The sequence below is a fragment of the Amphibalanus amphitrite genome, unplaced genomic scaffold (assembly GCF_019059575.1).
Source record: "Amphibalanus amphitrite isolate SeventyFive unplaced genomic scaffold, NRLGWU_Aamphi_draft 001416F_arrow, whole genome shotgun sequence".
NCBI lineage: Eukaryota > Metazoa > Arthropoda > Thecostraca > Balanomorpha > Balanidae > Amphibalanus > Amphibalanus amphitrite.
In genome coordinates, this window is record NW_024882909.1 from 133,069 (window position 1) to 156,774 (window position 23,706).

Sequence of the window (23,706 nt, forward strand, 5' to 3'; positions counted from 1 at the left end):
TGAAGCCGTTTATTTTGAAATATGTTTTTTAATTGATAAACATCGCATTGGCATCAAACAAAAAGCAAATAGGTGCCTATCGTATGGTCTACTTCGTGCTCCCAAACGCAACATATTAAACTGATGATAATTGCGTCCTACCAAAGAAGACCATTTTCTTATTTCAGTGTGTTTTCGATTACAGCAAACGGCTAAAAATCTTTGAATGGGAGATCCAGAACCGTTTGTAGTTGGCACGCCTTAAAGCCCCAATTAACAAACACAATTTGGATATCTCTCTCAATTATCACAATGCGCCATTGGTATTGGTCGTGTTGTAAAATTGATGTTGGGTATTTTTTACTTGGCACGGTGTATTAATTCAATTATTGACCGAAGGACTCAAATGACAATGGTCTTTATGACACCGTTTATAGGAGTTCCACGCTTTGAATCTCGAAAACTGCGCACTGTATGTGTAATTGCCGAGATCGTAGACTTGCCTCAGGCCTGGATAAGCACGTTTTATAATTGCATTTGTGGATGCTGCTGCCGTATGTTAGGGCTGTATTCGTTGATGAGTGCTCAGAATGCATTAGCTATTCTTTTTTGGAAGACCTTATATCGCTATCGCTTCTCAGTAGTTCTATGACTTGCATTCATTTGAAAGGTTGGAACTAATGCGTGGGCAAATGCCATCGGCAAACACGTAACATGATATAGCCGAAACTCCGGTGAAAGCACTATAGTTCGTTTTTATGACGATGCCACTGAAACTTAGCTTCATTATCCGTCCATTAAGAAAGCTCAATCTGTATGTTGAAAATGTGTTGTGGGTTCTTCACTGCTTTAAAAAGATTAAAACAGAGATAGGACGCTCCGTCTTAAATATGTGCGGTGTAGGTTATTGCCTTTTTGTCGATCACAGCATATTGGTTGCGTGTGTTATATGCGCCTTTCATTTTGCGATAATAACGCGATGTTTCTTTTTTTCTTCAGTTAATTTAATATTTTATTAGATGGTATTTCAATATGAGTTAGCTGCTCTTAATCTTACTGCCTTCAATCATTTTTAAGCCTTATTTATTTATTTATTTATTTAGTTATTTATTTATTTTTGGTTAGAGTTGAAACGGGGAACACGCAGTCTTGCTTAACAAGCGACAAAGTCGTATGGACTCATTTCTCAAGCAGTATGCGTTAACCCGCGCCCCGTTGGGCTCTGCCGAGCAACGCGCCCCGTTGGGGGGGGGGGGGCATTTTGGCCCCCCCACCCCTAAGATCTCGAGAACCACGCAACCTAGCGACAAGCGGCAAACGGTGTTGGATAGCCCTATCAGGGAACTACCTTGTGACCCAATTTTATTGACCTAGGTCAAACCGATGACGTCACAGGTCAGGTCAAAGGTCCAATTTTCACCGTTTACAGGCATTTCAAGAAATGCGTTGTAAAATCGAGTAAAATGCATTTAATTGAAAATCATCGATGGGGAAATGTTCTTCAAACACATATTTTGCTATTTGAGGTCACTGATACCAGGTCAGGTCACAGAGGTCAGGTCACTGGGGGGTCACAATATGAAAGTGTCGTGTGATACATGTTTTATGGTCCATTTTACATGACAAATGCGATTATGTGGGTCAGGCAGCCTTTGGGGCCAGCTTAGGTCACCTTTTGGTCAAGGTCAGGTCAAGGTCAGGTCAAATTAGGTCAAATTTCAAAGTTGATATTTTTGCATAAAATGGGTATCGAATCGATGCAGCTCGTTACGGGGAGTTCAATGGTGGTCTTTGTTTTGCCGTACGTGGTCTAGAATCGCTAAAAATTGAGTTCAAAAATTTGACGTCATTATTTTTGAACAGTTTTTTTTCGCTATAACTTGGCCAAAAAACGAGATATCGATCTGAAATTTGGTATGTATGTAGAAGAGCGCAGGGACTATCACATATATTCCGGTTTTTTCGAACTTCGGAATTTTTTTTTTGATTTTTTTTAGTTTTTCTAAAAAAATCAATTTTTTGAATTTTTGAGGGTCAAAAACCCAAAATTTTGAAAATCCGAGATAGCAGTTTTGTAGCGCCGCTTTTTGTCTACCAGACCATATAAAGAACTTTGAAATTGCTTGATAACTGTAGATTTGGTGAGCGTTTCAAGATTGCATGTTTTTTGCTAATTTTTGCTCGAACATGACCTCAGTTTGACCTCAATAACTCCTGACCTAAGGTGACCTTAGACTTGAAATTTGGTGTGAAGGTGTCAAATTGATGCCCGGGAAGGTACTGAAAATTTGGCGGCCGTTTTCTTGCTATTCAGGAAAAACCACAGGGGGGGGGGGGGGCAAAATGCCCCCCCCCCCCCAACGGGGCGAGGGTTAATCTGGTCACCAGAACGCTCAAAATGATGAAGCACATCTTAACCGGCGCCCCACCCGGCCTTCCGTTCACAGTCGAACCCATGTCAGCACCCGGTGTTCTTCCTGAAGGAGACCTCGGCGGAGGACCTGCATGCCATTATCCAGTTCATCTACTGCGGAGAGGTGAACGTGGTCCAGAGCCAGCTGGCCAGCTTCATCAAGACGGCAGAGATGCTGCAGATCAGGGGTCTGAGCGGCGACAGCGACGGAGATGAAGATCAGGTGGGTTCGGTGTGTGTGAGGGTGGAAAATTTGAGAGCAAAATAACACGAACATTAACTTTGAAATATCTTTGTTTTTGTCTGTGTCGGGTAGGATATTCCATTTCCATCCATTGGGTTATTCACTTCCGATGACAACACACAAGCAAATATTCTAAATGTGTGTTGTCATCGGATGTGAGTAAACATAACAATGGCTGACATGCTACATTCCATCCATTTTCACATTTCTTTGTTTTTCGCAATTATTTACATTGTCACTTCATGCTTTTGGAATGCTTTCGTTCGTTTTGTGAGTGTCATATGAAGGTATGAAATTGATGGACGGACTTGCTCTTATCGTCAGAAAACATTTTGTTTTACGCCGCTTGCTGTGTTTGACCAATGTTTTTATGCTCAGCATCCTGAGTAAAAATTCCAAGACGCGATGTTTTAGAGGAATAGCGAGGGAAATATCTGTCAGCTGTGATTGTGTTAACAAGAAGAGACGTAGGAGCCTGTTCTGTCATCCTATTTTTATCCTACCCTAACCTTTCAATAGAGTCGCGTTTCATTCAGAACGAACTCATCACTCACTGTTTAATTTAATTTAGTCAGCGATGTGGCGTTTGGAGGAGAATGCTGAGCCCTTCAGTATTCAACTCACATTTGATTTATGGTCTTATCATATCAGTGAAGTTTATTCTATACCTGAATACCCCGAAGCTATGATGTATAATGCCTATTTATGGTCTCTTTGGAATCAGTCACTGTTCTAAAAACTTCGTTGAAAAACTTCGTCTTGGTTTAGAAATGGAAGAAGCTGAGCTTCGGGCTACGGTATCTCCTCTCATTTTTAATCACTTGTCATCAACATGTCTCTTGCATGCCTGCTTTTTACCACCTCTTGCTCAATGTGTCGAAACTGATCGATGATAAATGCATTGATACACTACCATCAGTCAATCATGTAAATCAACAATTGACGGCTCATTGATTCCTCTCCCGGCAGACACCGACTGCTACGGCGCCGCGGCAGAGCTCGGCGCCGCCACCTCGCGAGGCGGATCAGCCCGCACCCGCCGAGGCTCGACCGAGCAAACGACGACGCCGCCGCTCCAGTGGAACGTCCGACCTGTCCGCGACCTATGACGCATCCTCGAGCGCGTCCGCCACCGCATCCGTGACCGCATCCTCCAAGACCGCCGCCGGCGGCGTCCCTGCTGCCGCCTCCGCCGCTGCCACCGGCTCCAAGTCTGCTATTCCGTCAACTAACGTCAGCACAGATAACAGAGTGGTCGCAGATGTCCCGAAAGCCGCATCCGCCTCGGTGATCGCTGCTGATGTGAACGTTGTCAGCCTGGATGATATAAAGGTGGGTTTTCTTCTTACGGTTGATGGATAAACTCGGTTCACCAGTTCTAACCGCAATTAGAGGCGATGTACGATCAGAATTACTAGGAATTCTTAATGGTTTCAGGTCACGAGTATGGCGGCACGTGTTTTGGGAATAACGATGGATACTGCAATAAGATCGGGTCCATCATTCTAGGGCAGTTTTCAGAATTTTTACTTTGTGCTGTGTGCTGACGTCCGAATGATCATCACCGTAATTGAGAAAAAACTGTATTGTAAGCAATTTCTGATGCCCATTGAACGTTAACCCTCGCCCGCACATGCCATTTTCCCATCCTAGAACGCACATGGGGGGGGGGGGGGGGAAGGGTGGTTGCCACCCCCCCCCCCCCGCGCCGTTTCGTTCCTGTTGGAGATAGAGCTTAGCGGTAAAGACCAAAAAGATTCTTTGGGAAGAGACGAATCCAATGATACCGGATTTTACCTTCTCAGGTCAGTCATTGACCTTCCAGGTCAGGTCAAACTAAAAAATGTTGCTGTTTTGGGTCACCGTTGGATATCAAGTGCACTGCTTAGCATATACCGATGACGATGCCGTTTTCTGGTGCCAAGCCAGCTAGAACCTCTTTGTCACACTATCCGACCAGATTTTTGCTGCTGAGGTCATTTCAGGTCAAGTTAGGTCAAGGTCAGTTATATGTGTTTGTATGTCTGTGTGTGTCTGTGTGTATACTGATGTGTGCACCGATTGTTTTTGTGTCCATATTACATGAAATCATGATCTGAGAAGCTTTTACCAAAAATACAGTAAAAAAAAAACTTCACAAAAAGTAAATTCAGCTTGCCTAAAACGCAATTATCTTAGATGACCTAGGTTGACCTTGACCCTGACCTTGACCCCTGTACATCGTCGAACAACATGTTCCATGATTGATGATAGGTGGGAGGTAAGACTGGCAAAAAAGGCCGAAATCAAGGTGTCAAAAGCTCTCAAGGCCCATGGCAAACGCAAGATGTTGAGAATTGGCCATTTGGGTCATGACATGACCTGACAAACAAGGTCATATCTCCAAAACCAAAAATCACAGAAACTTGAAATTTTCAGTGGACATCAAGAAAGGATAGAGGAGCAGCTATACGAAAAATCAGCCTTCTAGCTCTAAAAATGTTAAGTTCAGAGCAGAATGACTACCTGGGGGGGGGGGGTGTGGCAACCACCCCCCCCCCCCCATGTGCGGGCGAGGGTTAAAGAAGGCTTATATTCCTAATGTATTCTGCCCTTTTCATGTCAGTGTGAATCAGAATGATGTATTCTGTTGGAATGCATGCTTACTAACTATAAATACCGTTTCATGGCTCTGTTACATCTTCCCAGACTGATGCTACCACGTATGATCTAGTCAACTCGCCCCGGCCATTCGCCAATCACACTTTCTTCTCCGTTTGCAGACTGAGCAGGTGGATCTCTCAGATGACGAAGGGCGCTCTATGGATGACCCGCTGGGCTTCTTCTCGAGCTTTGAGGGACATGTCGATGCCAGCAGTGCCGCCGGCCCGTCGTCTCGCCACTCGCATGGAGGACCGTCCACAGGTAGGGGACGATTTGATCGGGGAAAGGGCTCACTTTTGGAACTTACGTGCGGATGGAATGATGGAGTTTGTTTTGCCTTGTATTGGCAGGTACCCGCTTAATTCGCTGCCATTTAACGAATCGTCCTTAGTAAAGTTGATTTTTCAATGAAAGAAACGGTGCTGAATGTGCGTTGTCATTAAAAATATGGGACCGAAATGTTAGCCATTTGCTAATCACTGAGCAGGACAGGTGAGAGAGTATAACACAAATTATTCTTAGATACATGCTTTTTCCTCATTGTCTATATCATATGCGCAACGATATTTAACAGCATGAAAGATCTACTGCATTTAGTAAGCTTTTGTCGCTGCCGCCCACCGTCATTTGAAATGACGTGAATACTCGCTTCCTGTTTATTAAAAACACCATCCCTTCCGTACCGTTTCACTAGCCGTTCTTTCGCCAAACAAACTATTGAGGACGATCTTGGTAGGAGCGAACATCGCTCCCATCTCTGAAACCTCTGCTCTGACGCGGAAACGTTTACCAATATGCGTTCTCAGCCGAGTTATTGACCATTTGCATGCATGTGATATTCGTTCTATTATGCTGATGTTCGAGATGGGAATCAACGGCGCACATATCCGTTGGACATTAAACTCTACAACCGGGTTGTAGCGGGGCAACCACGTAACATTGGCTTGGTATCGTGACACCACAGATTGGAAACTGCGTAAGATCAAGGAGGTCGCAAAATTAGTCTGATTTAAACTCGTACAACGCGATCTACCCGATTACCCGAAATGTTCTCGAGTTGTAACTTCGTTTCAAGTGATAAATTATTGCAGTGCATTCGCCACGCGTGCAGTGTGTACGTTACGCATGACACCAAGAACGCACACCTGGAATAAGAATGCCCTTTGTAGCCCATCAGCCGCGCTTTGTGACTGACGGCCCATAGGTTAATGCTGTCGTGCCTTAGCTTTCATCTAACTGGCATGGTTCAGAGCAGCTCTACGAGTATGTACAAGTAGTGGCGTAGTAGTCAGTAGCGGTGGAACACCTTCAGTTAAGGGGGGGGGGGGGGCACTGCCGACTTTTGGTCCCATTCTTTCCATGCAACGCCCATAGGGCTAATGTTAAAATGCCAAAATCAAAGGGGGCTGTTAAAATGCCAAAATCAAGGGGGCACGGTGCCCCGGTGCCCTCCCCGTTCCGCCGCCTTTGGTGGTAGTGCTCTGGACGCTAGTTCTGACACTAGCCCTTTTACCTTTCTAGCCTTCGTAACGCGACAGTGCTTTTTTACTGTCGCTTTTCTACTAGCTCCATTGACGCACATCTCATTTAGTCCTAGCCTTCTCTAGTCCGTCAGTTCTCTGTTTCAACACACTTGTTTTTACCAGTATATGGGCGTTATGGGGGCACAATGACTACCGAAGTCGACGCGCCCTATAGCCCTAATAAACAAACAAATGACTTTTTGCAGGTAGCTCAAATGATACTAGCTCAAATCCGTTTGGGAGTGAACCGGCTTTCACCAACGTTCCTTTCTTTGCGCGTGCTTCCTATCGATCCTGTACGCTTCATTCGGCAGTTTTTTTATTTTGGAGTTGAGCTCTCGTTTCTGCAACTGTGGACGGTTGTTCACATCAGCTCATTTACTGGATGAGATGATTTTACCAAAAACTGATAAGAAGTCGATGAAATTACCGTTTTTGGGTAAGTACTTATTTAACCATTAGTTTGGGATCTTTTTGTCCAATTTGAAAGGTAACAAGCTGGACTTGATAATTGATTTTCGATTTTCACTTTTTGTTATGATCTATTACAATCTCTTACGTTCAACAAAGATCTTAAAGTTGAGCATTGTCAGTCATGCGGCTGTTATTTGGGTGATCTCTGAACCAGGGCTGCGGAGTCGGAGTCGAAATCGGAGTCGGTCGGATTCGACAGTTGTTCATGGAGTCGGTGTTGGAGTCGTCAAAATTTTACCGACTCCGACTCCGAGTCGGAATAAACATTGTATGGCGTTGGCCTGGCTCACCAATATAACTGCGTTCTGCTCACCCCTAGCTGCTTGTGGATGAGCTGCTCTCCAGAAAGAACTATGCTGAAATCCCGATTGAGCTCGATTCACCAATCGCCATGATTGCTTATTGGGGGCGTGGGCTAAAAACAGAAAGGGAATGCTGTTCTTTGACGAAGAATAACTGAATCGGGTCATGACCGGTCACCCATAGAACACGGTATTCAAGTCTAACAGCACAAAGAATGTCACATTAACGTAGGTATATATTCGTATCACATTAGGTTTTTATGCTAAAATTAAGCCCGGAAGGTAGAACGGAGGCTTTGCCACAGGACGGTCGCCTAGACCACTAGGTCATACGAAGGACTGAGCGCAATCGTACATTTTAACGTAAAACAAATTTTCGATTAATCCTGAAATACTTCGTAGTGTCCACGTCATTTTTTTTTTTTTTATAAGCTTATATAGTTCGTATAGGCTTCCTATTTTTCAGCATCACCATCACGGGGCAGTGATGCACGTAACCAAATGGCTTATAATGAAATGGTAAGACTTACACAAATCCTTGAAAATATGTTGATGAAATGCTGAAACATCAAAGACGGCTGTTCTCCACGTTGTTTTAAATACATAATTTCAGTTTCTCTTTGTTTGTTTTTTTCCCTCGGCTCTGGATGAACATCAGCTTTGGGTAAGTGTGGTCAAGAGGCATTTTTACATGCTAGTTTTGCCTTATGATAGCTGCTTCCGCCTAGCTGTTCACATCAGCGCGCTGAATTCATCCGAAACAGGGTTACAGCGCAGGTCCCCTGCCGTCTGTGAACATCACGCGGTCAGGGCGGCATTTCCACGTGCTCGTTTGCTCGGTTGACATTGCTGAACCGTTGAGTGGGATCAGTTTGTGAAGATTTAGCCGAAATTGGGCCTCGTGCTTGCTTTTCTATTTCGATACCCGGATACGGATGTCCACTCGAGAATGGGTTTGTGGCAGTTGTGAAGCCGATAAAATGGAAGGGTAGGATATCGGTAGGTATCGGCAGGATTTCGGAAGGGTGGGAACCGGATATCGTGAAGGTGGATCTGAATGAAATGGTGAGAAACTTGGTGGGCACAGTATCCTTCCAGTGCTGCACAGTTTCTGGACCCGAAGTAGCCTTGGATCATATTGTCCAAATTTGTTTTCATAACTACAAACCATTGTCATATTCAATCATTTTAACCAATGATGGAAATTTGACTTCCAAAGAAGTTGGAATAGTTAAAAGAAACCCGTGGATGCACACAGCCTTCCAAAGGACTTTTTTATCGAATCGTATGCCGTCCTGTGGTTATACTCCTTTGTCTGACCCTCATGTCGTTGCCTTTCTGTTACAGCTGCAGGGCCGTCAGGACAGGCTGGAGCGACGGCAGCGGGTGAACCAACTGCGCAAGGTCAGTCCAGAGACGATGCCGGTGGGAACGAGTCAGGACGCTGGTAATTCAGACAGACAGAGATCTATAAACAGACATGACTTTTGGCTTTGGAAAGAAGGTATCGCTCGTTGGGGTTTATTGTGTCTGTCTTCCTCAATCACTTCAGTCGATAAATTACTCATTCACATTTTGTGTCCACCGTTTCCTCACTTATTCCCGCGTTCCTGCGTTCGTTCATTTTGTTCAGTGGTAACTAAGCTAAAATTAAGATTTTGTTTCTCGAACATGGAACATTGCTTATTTGGATTTACAGCTGCCAGGGCTGGGACCGTTTCAGTTTTATGGTCACGGGTCCGGTAGCCAACTTCCATAAATCGGCAGACATCAGTGTTGGGGACATCAGTCAATCGGGGCTCGTGTTTTGGCCCGGCGCTAGATTTGTCGTACTATGAAGTGGCTCATTCCTTGTAACGCTGGCCTTCTGCGAAATGACAGTAATCGGCTCAATTTGAAGTTCAAACCGAACGTAAGTTGCTATGGAGTTCCCTGTTTTACATCTATTTGAACAAAGTTCATCCATGACCTCTTTATGAATTGAATTTTACCGTTACTTGGGGTCTTTTGTTCTAAAATGTGAAACAACTATGTGCAACGATGCACAAACTATCCCCGAACGTATGTGTCATTCGTTGCTTTGGTTCCAGTATGTTCCATGTCATTATTTGGATAACTCGCTCGCGAACTGCCAGTGCTCTGCCATTCCCGGTCTCATGTCCTTGTCATTCTCTCATCCCGTCTTTTTTAGCTTGTCTGTCTGAATTGCTGGCGGTCCTCATTCTGTTCATACTATATAAAATATGTCTCAGACGCGTTATGGGAAAGCATGAAGCAAGCTTCGATGTCTCCGTCGTTGACTTCTCTGCTATCCTATTCACAAGCTGTCTGGAATTCAATAGCTATCAAAGTAAAGGCTATGATCCCTAGAACGTTCCCATTAGGATCAGATGTCTTTCAGACGCTACTAGATGGATGCTTTTGTGCTACATACCGATCTATTGACGAGCTGAGAGAATTGGAACCGAGGTGCGTGAATCGCCCGTTCAGAAGACTTAAATTTGTTTTATTATTAGCTTTTCCTACACATTCTCACATAGTTTGCCAGTATACAGGTTCAAAAAATGAATGTTCAACGCCGTTGGGATCCCGGATACAAGATGAAGTTTTTCCGATAAATAAAGTTAAATTATAAAGGCGCCTCAATAACCATGCTCGTATGGTATGCCTCAGGATATTGTTTTTCGAAGCAGGCTCAAAGCGAGTGGACGTTGACATGCAGTAATACTTTTGTTGATTCGATAATGCTATACTGCTCGTAGTAGGAACACGCAATAATGTTTTTGTTTTGTTGATAAATTGAAATGTCGGGATTTAAGGTGATCGGTCGGGAAAAAATTCACAGCAACATTTGAGAACGTTGTGATAAATCGGGCGTTGAACCTCATAGTAGTTGCACATATTTGGAACAAAATGGAACGACTCGTCGTTCTGAGATAAAGAGCTCCTATTTGAAAATTGCGATTTGAATGCCCTGTTTATTTGAACGTTCGCGCGGGGTGTTTCTCTATATGGCCTCTAAGCTTAGACCAAAGTGGCACAAAACCTGTTGGTAAGTTCAGTGCATCGTGCATCCAGCATTTCCAAGTGAAGTTCTTTCGGGAGATTGGCGGTTTGTGGTGAAGGTGAGTGTCATGTTTTTCCTTGCTGATTAAATTGCAATTTTGGAAAAGTACAGCCCACCGCTAAAGTAATGTAGGGTTTTACCAATCTCAACGGTTGGCTTTGACTGGCGATTGTTTAATGCGGAGTGATCGAAAAGAAGATGTCAATAGCTTAAGTTGCAGCTGCAAGGGTGACGATACATATAAGCTACATTCAAAGTTTCATTGTAGTCTGGCTAATCGTTCCTAAGCTTCAGAAGCAGAACATACCCATGACTGAAACCCCACATTACTTCTGCTGTGGACTGTATATACCTATTAATGTTTTGCAAAATGACCGTCGTAGTCGGCGCGCTTTTAAGTCCCAATAAACATGGAGGATATTAAAGGGACAGTATCACCATTTTGATGAAATTTGACATTGCATAGGCCCCACCTTTCTGGTCCGGGAACTGAAGACCGATCCTCGAAGCTCCACACCGTTATCCCGCTATCGCCGCTCAAAGTACGAAAGGTGTACTACACTTTGAATCGTGCTTCACTATCTTCACTGTTTAAATGTTTGCGCCGTTTTGAATTGACCGCCAGTTATAAAACTTTTACCCTGGTCATTTCATCAAATTTTATAAAGCCAAAACGTTTTTCGCACTTATTCATCACCGTTAAATTCATTAAATAGTCGTAGGCAATTTCCGCTGTTTCCTTCGGATTCTAGCGGCTCAACAAAGGAATTCCTCCAGCTTGAATCACAATCTCCCTCCAATGTATGACGTATATGTATGACGTCATCTGATCTGCTAAAAGTACTTCACATTTGCTTCAAGTACGAGAATATTGTCACGTGATATCTTCTGGGCAATACCTAATGCTGCCTTTCCCTAACGACAACTCAATCAGAAGAGCGGCCGCGTAAGCGTAGCGTCAATAATGTATTATCTGCGCCAGTTCTGTAGAAATTTCGCAGGCTTCCAAAGTGGCGGCCATGCTTGTAGTGGTGGTTCGCTCATGAAAATGACTCGCTCATGAAAAATATTTTTCACCGAGTTCGGTCCTCAAACTATGTTTTTCTGATTCAGAAAAATAAGAAATGCTAGTAAAAAAAATCAGCTCCATACATGGATTTTTTTTCGATGATACTGTCCCTTTAATACCAGTAAAACGCCTTTTGGGCGAAGAACGAGCGAGCGAGATAGTGAGCCTGCACGTGCGCAAGGGCGAGAGGGTACTTCCAACGGGCTTGTGCAAAGCACCCTTCTAACCGGTCGCTAGCGGTGTGCCAAATTTGAACGCAATCGGCCCAGCCGTTCCTGAGATCTGGAAGCGGCATTCTGCACGTTCGCACGTGCAAGCGGGGTCCAAACTGACTTTTGCACGGCACCCTACTAACTGGTCCCCAGCCGTGTACCAGATTTGAGCGCAATCGGCCCAGCTGTTCTCGAGATCTGGGAGCGCCCCCTGTACGTGCGCACGTGCTGTAGCACCCCAACCTTAACACATGCAGATGAATTATCTGATGGAGACCTAACTGTGTACCGAGTTTCAATTCAATCGGCCCAACCGTTGTGCCGTTATTGAGGTTGCAATTTTGGGGTTCTTAAAAAATGTCCAACTTTACCACGCGCCACGTGCGGTGGTTGGCAAGAACGCATGGTGGCCATCACACCGCAGAACTTTTACGTCCAAGTGACATTCAGTAAAGAAGACCGCTTGTCAATCGGATGTCCCGTTCCTAAGATTAGCTTTTGAAGAGCGTCCCCACGGCGGCCGGCCGGCCCCGGCCGGCCGCTCATACTCAGGATTTTCCCTTAATTCAGTATGAACTCGCTCGCTCGCTGCGCTCGCTCGCTCGTAATAACTATGCAATACTCGTATACCCATAACCCATACAATCATCTTTGCAGATCTGCAAATTTTGCAAATCCGAAGGCCTGCCGGCGGGGCAGTCGGTTGGTGATGGTGGTCATGGAAGGTGACGGTCGGCGCCGTGCACGTGTCTTGACTTCTTCTTCTAAACCGGACTGTATATACTCCTTGGACGATGCAGTATACTACATTTACCCACCAAACCAAGCAATTAGATGCAATGAAATGCCGATCCGAAATTCTTACATTTATATCCCCCCCCTAAATATTGACCTAGAGCAACCAAAGTTGCACAGGGGTGAGAACTCCAGGGGGCCCGCCTACCTGCCAAATTTGGTGTTTCTAGGTGCCATGGAGCCAATCGCGATGGGGGGCTGCATCAACCCCCCCCCCCCACCTGCCCACCTGTGTTATGAAAAATGCCCTGCCAGGAAGGACGAGGGTTAAATTCTAACTACATAAACCTCTTCTACTTCCCTAAAATGATTTTCAAGTCCAAACGAGGTATGAAATCAACCTTCTTTACATTACTTTTGGGCTTTGGCCACTTTTGGCACTGTGCCATCAGCCATGTGATACCTTTGACAGATTTCACAGAAGAGACGAATGAACTTGCAATATTCAGAATTCACATTTTCATGTAACAAGTTCCTATTACGTCATTATCGTTTGACCAATGAAAAAGCACCATTTGACCAATTCCAGAATGTTTTTCATTTACAGTCAATTGGGCTAATGACGTAGGATATTGTTATTCTTTGGTAAAGTAACTGAACTCAAGACGCGGCTCAGGGATATGAAGGGGCCATGCTAAACCATTTCAGCTGACGGATTGCGTCATTAAAATTAACGCTACAGAGATGGCATTCATTTTTGATATTTTATTTTTGACATGACATTTTTGAATTTACAGTAAGATGTTTTTTACACTTAAAGTACACGTAAAAAATAAACACTTCAATGCTAAAAACAAAAAAAAAAGTTCGTAGTGAAGTAATCTGGTTGAAACAACACTCATTGGTTGACCGAAATGACGTCACTAGTCGTATCGACAGAATAATAAGAGTTACGAATATTCAGGGCCATCGGATGTTGACCTCTTCGTCAGATCAAGGTCTGAGCTGTGTTCGGGTCCGCGCAAAATATTTTGCAGCGTGTGAAGTCACACATGCGATGATGTAGTCGCCTATGCTCCGCCCATGCTCCGCCCCCTCTCCGCCGGCCCGCAAAGCCGAGGGCCACGGCAGCATCATTTGACGCGCGGCGAACCATGGCGCGGAGCGGACGGACTGGTGGTTTTCGTTCAATAACTTAGTAAAATAGTTCAAATGTGGTTAATATCAATGTGCCACTGAAAAGAAACATTATGATACCCAAAAAACAACATATCAACCACTTACAATAAGAAATATAGGAGTGTTAACTTAAATCCGCGCCACTTTCGCCTCCTGCAGCTACTATGTTCTTGCGCAAAACTGAAAGATTTTGCGCGAGCCTACGTCACACGTGCAACGTCATGCGCCGAAGGGTGGAGTTTGGCACCCGAGGGACCCCAACTGCGCATGCGTGGTGCAAAATTTTACAATAGTATGCGCTGCCCGAACACGGTCCTGATGATTTTCTTTTTGGAAGTTTTTTTTTTGTATGCCTACTTTTGTACATATTTCATTGTTTCATTTCGTTCATATTTCATCAAACATTTGTTTCAATAGATTGGCTTACCTCTACCTAGCCAAATACCAATGCCGCCTTTATTTTTTTTTTTTTTAATGGTTAGCTCAAGCTGGAAAGCTTCATGTGGATTCTAATGTGAATTGTGATGTGGTAAATACGTATTGTTTATTATTTAGGCAGATATCTGTTGCAAACTTCTTACCTGTTGGCATTGACGTGTGAATATTCTTCATGTCACACAATTGGTTCAATTTGTATGTGTAATGTGCATTGATGTGCATCAGGTTTTTTGTTTGTTTATTTCTAACCATACTTTGGTATTCATACCCTTTTGTGCAGGAAAGCTGAAAGCATCTTGAGCACCTATGATGAGTATGAACTATGATCCCAGTGGATCTCTCGACGGTGAGTGGGATCTATGATCTGAGTGGATCTCTCAACAAGACTGATGGGTGAGATCTATGATCTAAGTGGATCTCTCGACAAAATTGAGGGGTTGGATCTATGATCCGAGTGGATCCCAGATTTAGATTCATGGGATCGGATCTCAGATCCATTTTCCCGCATCCATGCACATGTCTGGAACTTAGTACCCACTTATCCGGAACACTTGTAAGAAACGCTTACCGTCGTTTAGCTTCCACTCTCATTCACTCTTTGAAAGCCCTAAGCCGACTCAATATTAGGTATAGGTGCTTTACGTAGGCCCATGACTCCGTCCGTCCGTCCGACTTTACGGCGTGACTAACATAAGTTCGGTGGTGCCTGCCCTCAGAAGTGAAGTGCGTGCTGGAGCGACCTGACCTACAACGCCAGTGCTGGTACCCGATCTAGCGCGCGACGGGCGGCATGACTGAGCTGGTCGAACGTTTGCCAGTGATGCTAAAATGCTTTAGATGTGATGTTTACGTGAAGTTTGCTGATTTGAACGTACAAGTAGGCATTTTTATTCATATCGCTTCAGCGTTGACTGTGTTATGCTGCCAACGTTTTTGTTAATAAGGCTATCTTTAACAGTTTTGTTTTTCAGTAGGATATGGGATCAAGTATTCTGTGTGCCGTTTGTTTGTCTCTATCTTCCGTGGTCTTTTCCAATACAGATTTGATGCCCAATTCGGTGGTTTTGAACTTCGACCCCGTGAGCGTCGCCTGGTATTTGCACCACTCTGATGGATTGAACAGAAGTTGCGCCGTCAAAGGTTTTATTTCTTCACCCGGTCACGGTCGTCAAGTTAGATGTAAGTGAATCCTAATCTATAATCTAAGATTCGGAATCAGGTGAGCCCCTACGATTTGGACCAAACTTGGTCAGTGGATAGTACGTAACGTCCTGATTACGATGCACCCAAAATCTAAGCTCGGCCCGCCATATTTACGAAGTTACGGATGTTTGAATTTCAAGGTCATTCGGGAGAGCCCCTGCGATTTCCGTCAAAATTTGTGTACGGACACCCTAGATGCTCCTCATTACGAATATCACAAAATTTAAGCTCGGCCCGCCATATTTACGAAGTTACGGAGGTTTGAATTTCAAGGTCATTTGGGTGAGCCCCTGCGATTTCCGTCAAAATTGGTATACGGACATATTACATCCTCCTCATTACAAATATCATAAAAGTTAAGCTCGGCCCGCCATATTTTTCAAGTTACGGAGTCACAAAGTTACGGAATTTCAAGGTCATTTGGAGAGCCCCTCCGATTTTCGTCAAAATTTGTATGCGGACACATTACATGCTCCTCATTACGAATATCGTAAAAGCTAAGCTCGGCCCTCACTATTTCAAAAGTTACTGACGTTTGAAACTCACTGAAATTCAAACATCTCTAACTTTTGAAATAGTGCGGGCCGAGCTTAGCTTTTACGATATTCGTAATGAGGAGCATGTAATGTGTCCGCATGCAAATTTTGACGAAAATCGGAGGGGCTCTCCGAATGACCTTGAAATCCCGTAACTTTGTGACTCCGTAACTTGAAAAATATGGCGGGCCGAGCTCAACTTTTATGATATTTGTAATGAGGAGGATGTAATGTGTCCGTATACCAATTTTGACGGAAATCGCAGGGGCTCACCCAAATGACCTTGAAATTCAAACCTCCGTAACTTCGTAAATATGGCGGGCCGAGCTTAAATTTTGTGATATTCGTAATGAGGAGCATCTAGAGTGTCCGTACACAAATTTTGACGGAAATCGTAGGGGCTCTCCCGAATGACCTTGAAATTCAAACATCCGTAACTTCGTAAATATGGCGGGCCGAGCTTAGATTTTGGGTGCATCGTAATCAGGACGTTACGTACTATCCACTGACTAAGTTTGGTCCAAATCGTAGGGGCTCACCTGATTCCGAATCTTAGATTATAGATTAGGATTCACTTACATCTAGCTTGACGACCGTCACCCGGTCATCATCTCACTTGCTTATGATTACGCTTTTAAAGTCTTTCGATAAGCAACGATGTTTGGACAACCTGCTAGTACCGTTCTCATACACAAACATGACAGCTTGAAATGATGGTAAACACCGAGTACTCATATTAATTTCTCGTGGTGTCTCGGTTGTCACATAAAATACATCGCCAGACACATTTTTCAACTCTTGCACACCTATTGTTCTGTGTTAAATCTGCGTTTTAAGCACATATCCTTCGCGAATTTGTGACTCGGACTTGTATTTTCGTTTCAGTAACTTAATGCCGTTTCGTTAATTGTGACATCCTAATCCTAAGGGATGTAGCGACCTAGATAGGTTGAGGCGCCGACCATTGAGCTAATAGATTTTTGTTTTTGTCGCTGGCAGAGGGGTGTCGATCTCTCCGGAAGCCGCGGGGGTCCAACCAGCGTCAGTCCAGTGACGCCAACGTATTCGTAAGTAACCACTTCATTTGATGCTGTTTTATTGGTGGGTAGACCACATTTGTATGTATTTATTGCGTCAGGTGATAGTGATATAGGTTTTTGAGCGCTGATTTTTATTCAGTCAAGTCGTGATGCTGGTAAGATCATGATAACCACAACAATTTCACTTCAAAATTTCACATTTTCACACAACAATTTCACAACATATTTCTTTTAGTTAAACTGACCATAAAGCCATACTGACCGCCCCGTTTACTGTCGGGTTATATTTGATAGTTCTAGATAAGACCATCAAATTTGTGATATTAGTTCGGCTATTAAAGCCGGCCGCATTACTTTAAGTGCACAAATGAATGATGCCCGAGACGAGCAATGGAAGCTCAAAAAGTGAAATCAGAGTAGCTACGATCGATATTTTGAGCTGGCCAGCGTTGCAGGCTGAACTGGAATACGGGCGTAAAGTGCGCCTTTCATTTAAGCACTTAAAACGATTAAGCAGCCTTAAATAATCGAACTATAGGCATTTCAATAACCAAACTATTGTGATAAACTTTTGAGATTTCGATTATCCAAGTCAATCCTAGTTGATGACCCATGTTAGGTCTTAAACTGTTGTCGTTCGGACTTGAGTTGTCAATAATATGTTTCACGGCATGGAGTGATTGGTTAAAAATGCGGTGGAGTTGATATGGCTTTTAGGCGATGCTACTGTATTCATTACTACCTGCTAACAATTCCATTTTCATCTTCTTTTTCTGATGTCATATTTACTATTTTGTTAGAGTTGCATGGGTAAGAGATAAGCTATGCATCGAGAGAGATCCTCAGACACACCACTGCCTGTTTTGCTTGCTATAATGTTTTTTTTCTGAGCTTTTCACAACTATTTTTAACTAATCATATGTTTTTATCATGACAGGCGGTGATCGATCTGGACAAACCGCCGAAGAGGTCGGTGCCGCGGGCACGGTTCAAAAACTTTAAGTAAGTGTTGCTTAAGTTTTGGTGTGTAATGTTTTTTTATGCGTTTATCTACATTTATCAAAATAAATTCGATGATAATGGTAATCCCCTGTGGAATTAGCCATCGAAAGTCGCTTCATGAACTTGTGGCTTGTATTTATGCAATTCAGCATATAACGTTGAGGAACACTCTTTTCTTACGCTTCTCATTGGTACTTAATTCATCGCATGACTAGAAAAAATATTTTACCGTTCCTTTTGTGGCAGTAAAAGACGTAGTTACATGCTCATACTTTATCAAGTGTCAAGTCTTTTTGCCCTACAGGTCAGCCGTCGAAGCGAGCAACCTAGAGTTTCTCACTTTGTTACCGGAGGTTGAGAGCGATATGCCTCCATTAACCGAGAAACAGGTCTTGTAAGTAGATTTCAGCTATTCTTTATATTATGGTGTAATATGCGTAGTATGGATGCATCATATATTGACGAGGTATATAAAACCACATCGCTTTGTTTTCGCTTGCCAACGTGTGCTTGCCAATTACTAGGTTTATATGAGCAAGTGAATGTGTATTAGAAACGGGTTTCCTTATTGGCTCAGCATTGCGATCCGTGTGTACTGTGTAATACGCGTTTACTCTGCTCACGTCATGTGTCCCCGTTCATAGACTGTGAGGCTCGTTGTACGTTTTTCGTTTTCAGGACACCTGAGCTGGATGTGCACATCCTGCCCTCCAACATCATTCGCAAGTTGGCCAGACGAGACCCTCTGTCGAAAAACGACTGGCGAGAAATGATGAATTCTATTCATCAGCGGTATTCGCCCTACGATCACTAGTACGTATGCATTATAGTATGTGTTCGCTACACCAAACAACACAAATTTATTACTATCACAAACATGCTTTGTGGTCTAACACAATCGTACGCCGAAGTTGGCTAGAATCCTGAATGCGAACATTTGAAATACTTGAACTTCTTTATAAGAAATAGATATTAAATGGCAATTATACCTTCCCTTCGAAACACTGTACTACACCGCAACAGCGTGTCTCCTGATTGAGTAGATGTGTGACTGTACGCTCCTGATATTTGCACAACGCTGACTTCATATTTCCGTTTTTGCAGCATTCGCAAAGCTCGTCACTGGTATGTGGGCTTGGCTCAGTCCATCATCGACCAGTTCCCGTTCGCGCTCCCTAACATGGAGAGACAGGATGCACTGGTAAGTATGAAGCTTTTGCAGAGTGCATGACAATAAAATCACTGTGTGTTAGATCGCTTTGTGGCATGTTCGATGCCCTTCATTTGTTAAAATGTTGAATTTTTTTTTTTGCAAATTGCTTTCGTCTTATCAGCTTCTTCGATAATTATTATACAGCATTAACCGTATGCTATTTTTTTTTGTGTGTTTTGTTTTGTTTTTCATATTTTTGTTTTTGTCGTTTTTATTTCGCTCTTATTGAGGACAACGTTAATTGTTTGTCTGATATTAGCTATGCAAGAGCATTAATCATTCTTTCTCTCTCTCGCTCCCTCTCTCTCTCTCTCTCTCTCTCTCTCTCTCTCTCTCTCTCTCTCTCTCTCTCTCTCTCTCTCTCTCTCTCTCTCTCTCTCTCTCTCTCTCTCTCTCTCTCTCTCTCTCTCTCTCTCGCTCTCTCATTTTGACTTTCAGTTAAATGTTGAAAACTTTTTCAATGTATGCCCATTGTAAACTCAATTTCGCTTCTTGCTTTGCAGGACATCGTTTGTGGCCGGCTGAAAAACAAGTTTAGGAACAGCCGAAGGCCTACAGACAGGTATAAAAAGCGGCATGACCTCTCTGGTGTAGAACGCTCGCCAGGGTCCTCTACTACTTGGCAAAACAGTGACGAGAAAGCGACTGAGGCGTCGAACGACCCCAATATCACATCACTGGAGCAACAGAGTGACGGGAGCACTGGGGCGAAGGGAAGTGATGTCAAGGCGACCAGAACGCCGCAAATCCCCGACATAGACCAAGTCTCAGATCATGGTTCTGAAGAACCATTAATAGCAGATGATGTGGACGTTAGTGAGGAAGATGATGGCGATGAAGCTACGTAGAGGTCAATTTTTCGAATTCCAATACCGATGACGTGAATCGCTCCCGCGTTCTACGTAAATAGTTGAGATTGCTTTGAGTACGGCACAGAATTGACGTGTGATGTTTTGAGTTGTTTTTGGCTAAGAATGGTTGGTGTACTGAATACGGCCTTACTGTCTCTGAGGTAAACGGGCTGCTATGCAGTCGTGGAAGGGAATGCTAAGAAATATAATTGACATTCGATAACTTGACTAGCTAATCAAGAAGCATTTGTTTCAGCATGGAGCGTCCTCTGCAGCTAACTTTTTATAGTAAAGTTAGATTCATGTTTTACATTGGTTTGTCTGTCAGCGTCGGACATGCTTCTGTATAGCTTCTGTAGCTTCTGTATGTCATGTACTTGTTGTCATCTTTTGCGGTCTTCAATACAGATCTGATACGCTATTTCATGATTGTGATCTTCTAGCACGTGAAAGACGCGTAGTATTTGCACCACTCTGTTGAATTTATCAGAAGTTAAAGCAGCTGCACCGAAGCTGTTTAGGAGCATACCGATTAGCATCTCAGAGGTGTGAATCGGTAAATCGGTGAAACATGTAGACGCCTTACTACCGGGCTGCGATACCACCCTCACATTTGAGTGATAATGGCCGTTTTTTTTTTTAAGCACTTACAAATATCCTAATTCGTGCATCGCCTCACCTACATAAGATTATGCCCATAGTGACTTTCGATATTCACAGATATTTGAACAACCTGATGGTAACATTCTCAATACACGTGTCTATGTCTCAGTCTGAAGTGATATCGACGCAGAGTACTCATTAGTTTATTGTAATGTTTTATCATTCATTGCCAAACGCATCTTAAGACACGTCTGTTAGCAGCATATTACAAACACATTGTGTTCTACGTGAGCTTTTTATATCTACGTTTAGAGCACATCGCTGCCTTATTTCCTTTGCGAGTGGGGCGTCTAGATTCGTTTCAATTAGTCTATGACGTTTTGTTTACTTGTAACATCGTAGGGGATGTAGCAACCTAGATGGGTTGAGGCGCCGACAATTGAGCTAATTAATTTTTGTTTTTGTCGCTGGCAGAGGGGTGTCGATCTCTCCGGAAGACGCGGGGATCCAACCAGCGTCAGTCCAGTGACGCCAACGTATTCGTAAGTAATCACTTCATTTGATGTCATTTTAGGTGTTTTTTTTTGTGCTGGGTAGAATACAGGTGTAGATGATGTGCCTGGTGACATTAATATCTCTTGTATGTAATATTCGTCTTATGATGTGATGGTGATAAGATTATGACGATTAATTACGATAATTTCACCCTCAAATTTGTTTAAGTTAAGTCACTGACCCTGAAGCTAAACTGATCGCCCATTTAGCTCAAGAGTTGTGTTTGATGGTTCCCGATGAGACCATCAAATATGGGGTTTTAGATGGTTGGGAAACAGAATCATTGATGTTGTGCTTTCATATATTTGAGTAGATATCAGATGCTAAACCCTTATTAACTCTTGAACTGTTTTTCGGAATCGAGGTGTCAAGTATATGGCAGATGACGTGAATGTTTACAGATGTGGAATTTCGGTTGATATGCGATCTAAGTGACGGTTCTGTAGGGGAGAGTGGGGAAAGATGCCCAGGGTTTGACTATGTCATATATTATTCGAAAATGACGATCGGAAAGCCAAAACTTGGAGTTTCAACGGAAGCCGACATCATTTTTCTCCAAAAATATCACACTTTCGTGCATGAAATATGATAACTTTTTTGCTATTAAGCATTTTCCTGAAGAAGTGAAAGGGGGCATCTTACCCCACAGGGTGGAAAAGACGCCCCCTGGCGTTGGGTAAGATGCCCCCCTGCACTATAAGTGACATAAATAGGCACGTGAATCGCCTGAACGAATCAGTAGTCCCTTCGAGCCTGTAGTAGACACCAAACGTCATCGTAAGGGCCCTCAAAAGTAGTCGTAAGGGGCTTCAGAGGTCATCTCTAGGGCCATCATAGTCCAGCGTGGCCAAACAAGCCTCCGTGGTGGCGTTCGGAGACCACTGTGGGGCCCTTCATGATGCTTGAGGGCCCTCGAGCCCATCGTGGGGACCTCAGATGCCAGCGCGGCCCGTGGAGCCAACGTGGGAGCCCTCAAAGGATGTCGTGAAGGGCCCTGGAACCAATAATGGGGCCCACAGAGGCCGTCGTAAGGGCTCTCAGAGTCAGATGCCGCCCAAAAAGTCGCTGTATGGGCCGAGAGACCGGCATGGGGAGCACTCGACCGTACCGGACTCTCAATAGTCCCAGATCGGCTTTTGTCTCTCATCACAAGTATGTAATAAATGATTTGACGGGCTGCTTGAAGGACAGCCTACGGATTTAGGGGGGCGTCTTTCCCCATCAGGACAGGGGGCATCTTACCCCAAGGTACCGAAGTAACATTAAATCAGCACAATTTGTTAGCCATAAAACTACACCCTGAAACCAACTGTTTGGGACACAGTACACGCATGTTAATGTATCACGACTATAGCAAGGGACGCAAAAATTATCTACCTTCTTTGATATTTACAATGTTTTGACGCCAAAATATTTTTCGAAAGCAGCAAATAAAAAACATGCAATCACCAGCCAGCCGTTGCCCAACTGAGCTTCGCAAATTTTTGTGCAGTTAACAAGGCAGGCTTCCGCTTTACGCTAAGAACATTAATTTCCAGGTTCGATTCTTTGTTTCCCCGCTAGAGGGGGTGGGGCGTCTTTCCCACCCTGGGCATCTTACCCCACTCTCCCTATACGTCACCATTGGCCAACAATTTCGATTTCTTCTTTATTTGCTGAGGTTATATGTGTTTTATAAGACTTGTAAGAGATATCCTTTGTATTTTAACAGATCCTCAAACACATCACTGGGAAGTGTTCTGCCTGCGATGAAATGTGCTTGGTTTCATGGCTTTCAGCCACTATTTCTGGTTATTGATGTCTCTCTCCCTAGCAGGCGGTGATTGATTTCGACGAGTCACCGAGGAGACCTGTGCCGCCGGCACCGTTCAAAAACTTTCGGTGAGTGGAGCTAAATGTTTCGTGTGTAATATTTTTCTGAGATTGTTTACATATATGAGATGAATTAAAATATACTGAATGCCCCCTGTCGAAATAGTTTTCCAATGTCTGTGCTCGAACTGGTGGTTTTCTATGTATTTCATTAAGCATACAACGTGGAGTAGGCACCCCTGGTTATTTTTTACGCTTCTCGTTGTTCTTTAGGTATAATTCATTGCAAGAATAACAAAATCATTTTCTTTGCTCTTGTGGCAGTCAGAAATGTATTAACATGCTCATACTTGAACTTCAGCTAGTGTTATGTGCTTGCCTTACAGGTCAGCAGTGGAAGTGAACAACCTAGAGTTTCTCAAATGGCTACCGGAGGAAAAACGCCGAAGTCTTCCTGTACTAACCATGGCAGAGGTTACGTAAGTAGATTTTCGTATTCCAAATTTTGATCTTCGTTAGGGTAGTGTGGGGTAATTTGAACATATTTTTACGTCTTCTCCGTTGTACCAAATTCCAGTTCAACCCTGGATGAAGAAAAACTGCTTCAGTAGCG

At 43.7% G+C, this 23,706-nt stretch overlaps 1 protein-coding gene across 7 annotated transcripts in view; it reads left to right on the forward strand.

The window, feature by feature from the left end:
• The window catches only part of LOC122372898 (protein bric-a-brac 2-like), a 42,696-nt gene that overhangs the window by 10,966 nt on the left and 8,024 nt on the right, over nt 1-23,706 (forward strand). For 2 of the 7 annotated variants that reach the window (XR_006254943.1, XM_043350570.1), the window contains exons 3-9: nt 2,427-2,615; nt 3,606-3,968; nt 5,399-5,540; nt 8,926-8,982; nt 21,201-21,268; nt 23,095-23,162; nt 23,480-23,572. Coding sequence is in view for 5 of the 7 variants with exons in the window: in XM_043350570.1 (XP_043206505.1) it covers nt 2,427-2,615; nt 3,606-3,968; nt 5,399-5,540; nt 8,926-8,982; nt 21,201-21,268; nt 23,095-23,162; nt 23,480-23,572 (980 nt within the window). In the remaining 2 variants the exon portion in view is untranslated. Of the gene's footprint in view, nt 1-2,426; nt 2,616-3,605; nt 3,969-5,398; nt 5,541-8,925; nt 8,983-17,016; nt 17,085-17,994; nt 18,060-18,363; nt 18,454-18,737; nt 18,873-19,163; nt 19,261-19,775; nt 20,550-21,200; nt 21,269-23,094; nt 23,163-23,479; nt 23,573-23,706 lie in introns of those variants that run through there. The other 5 variants (XR_006254944.1, XM_043350571.1, XM_043350572.1 and 2 more) reach the window with 4 other exon arrangements.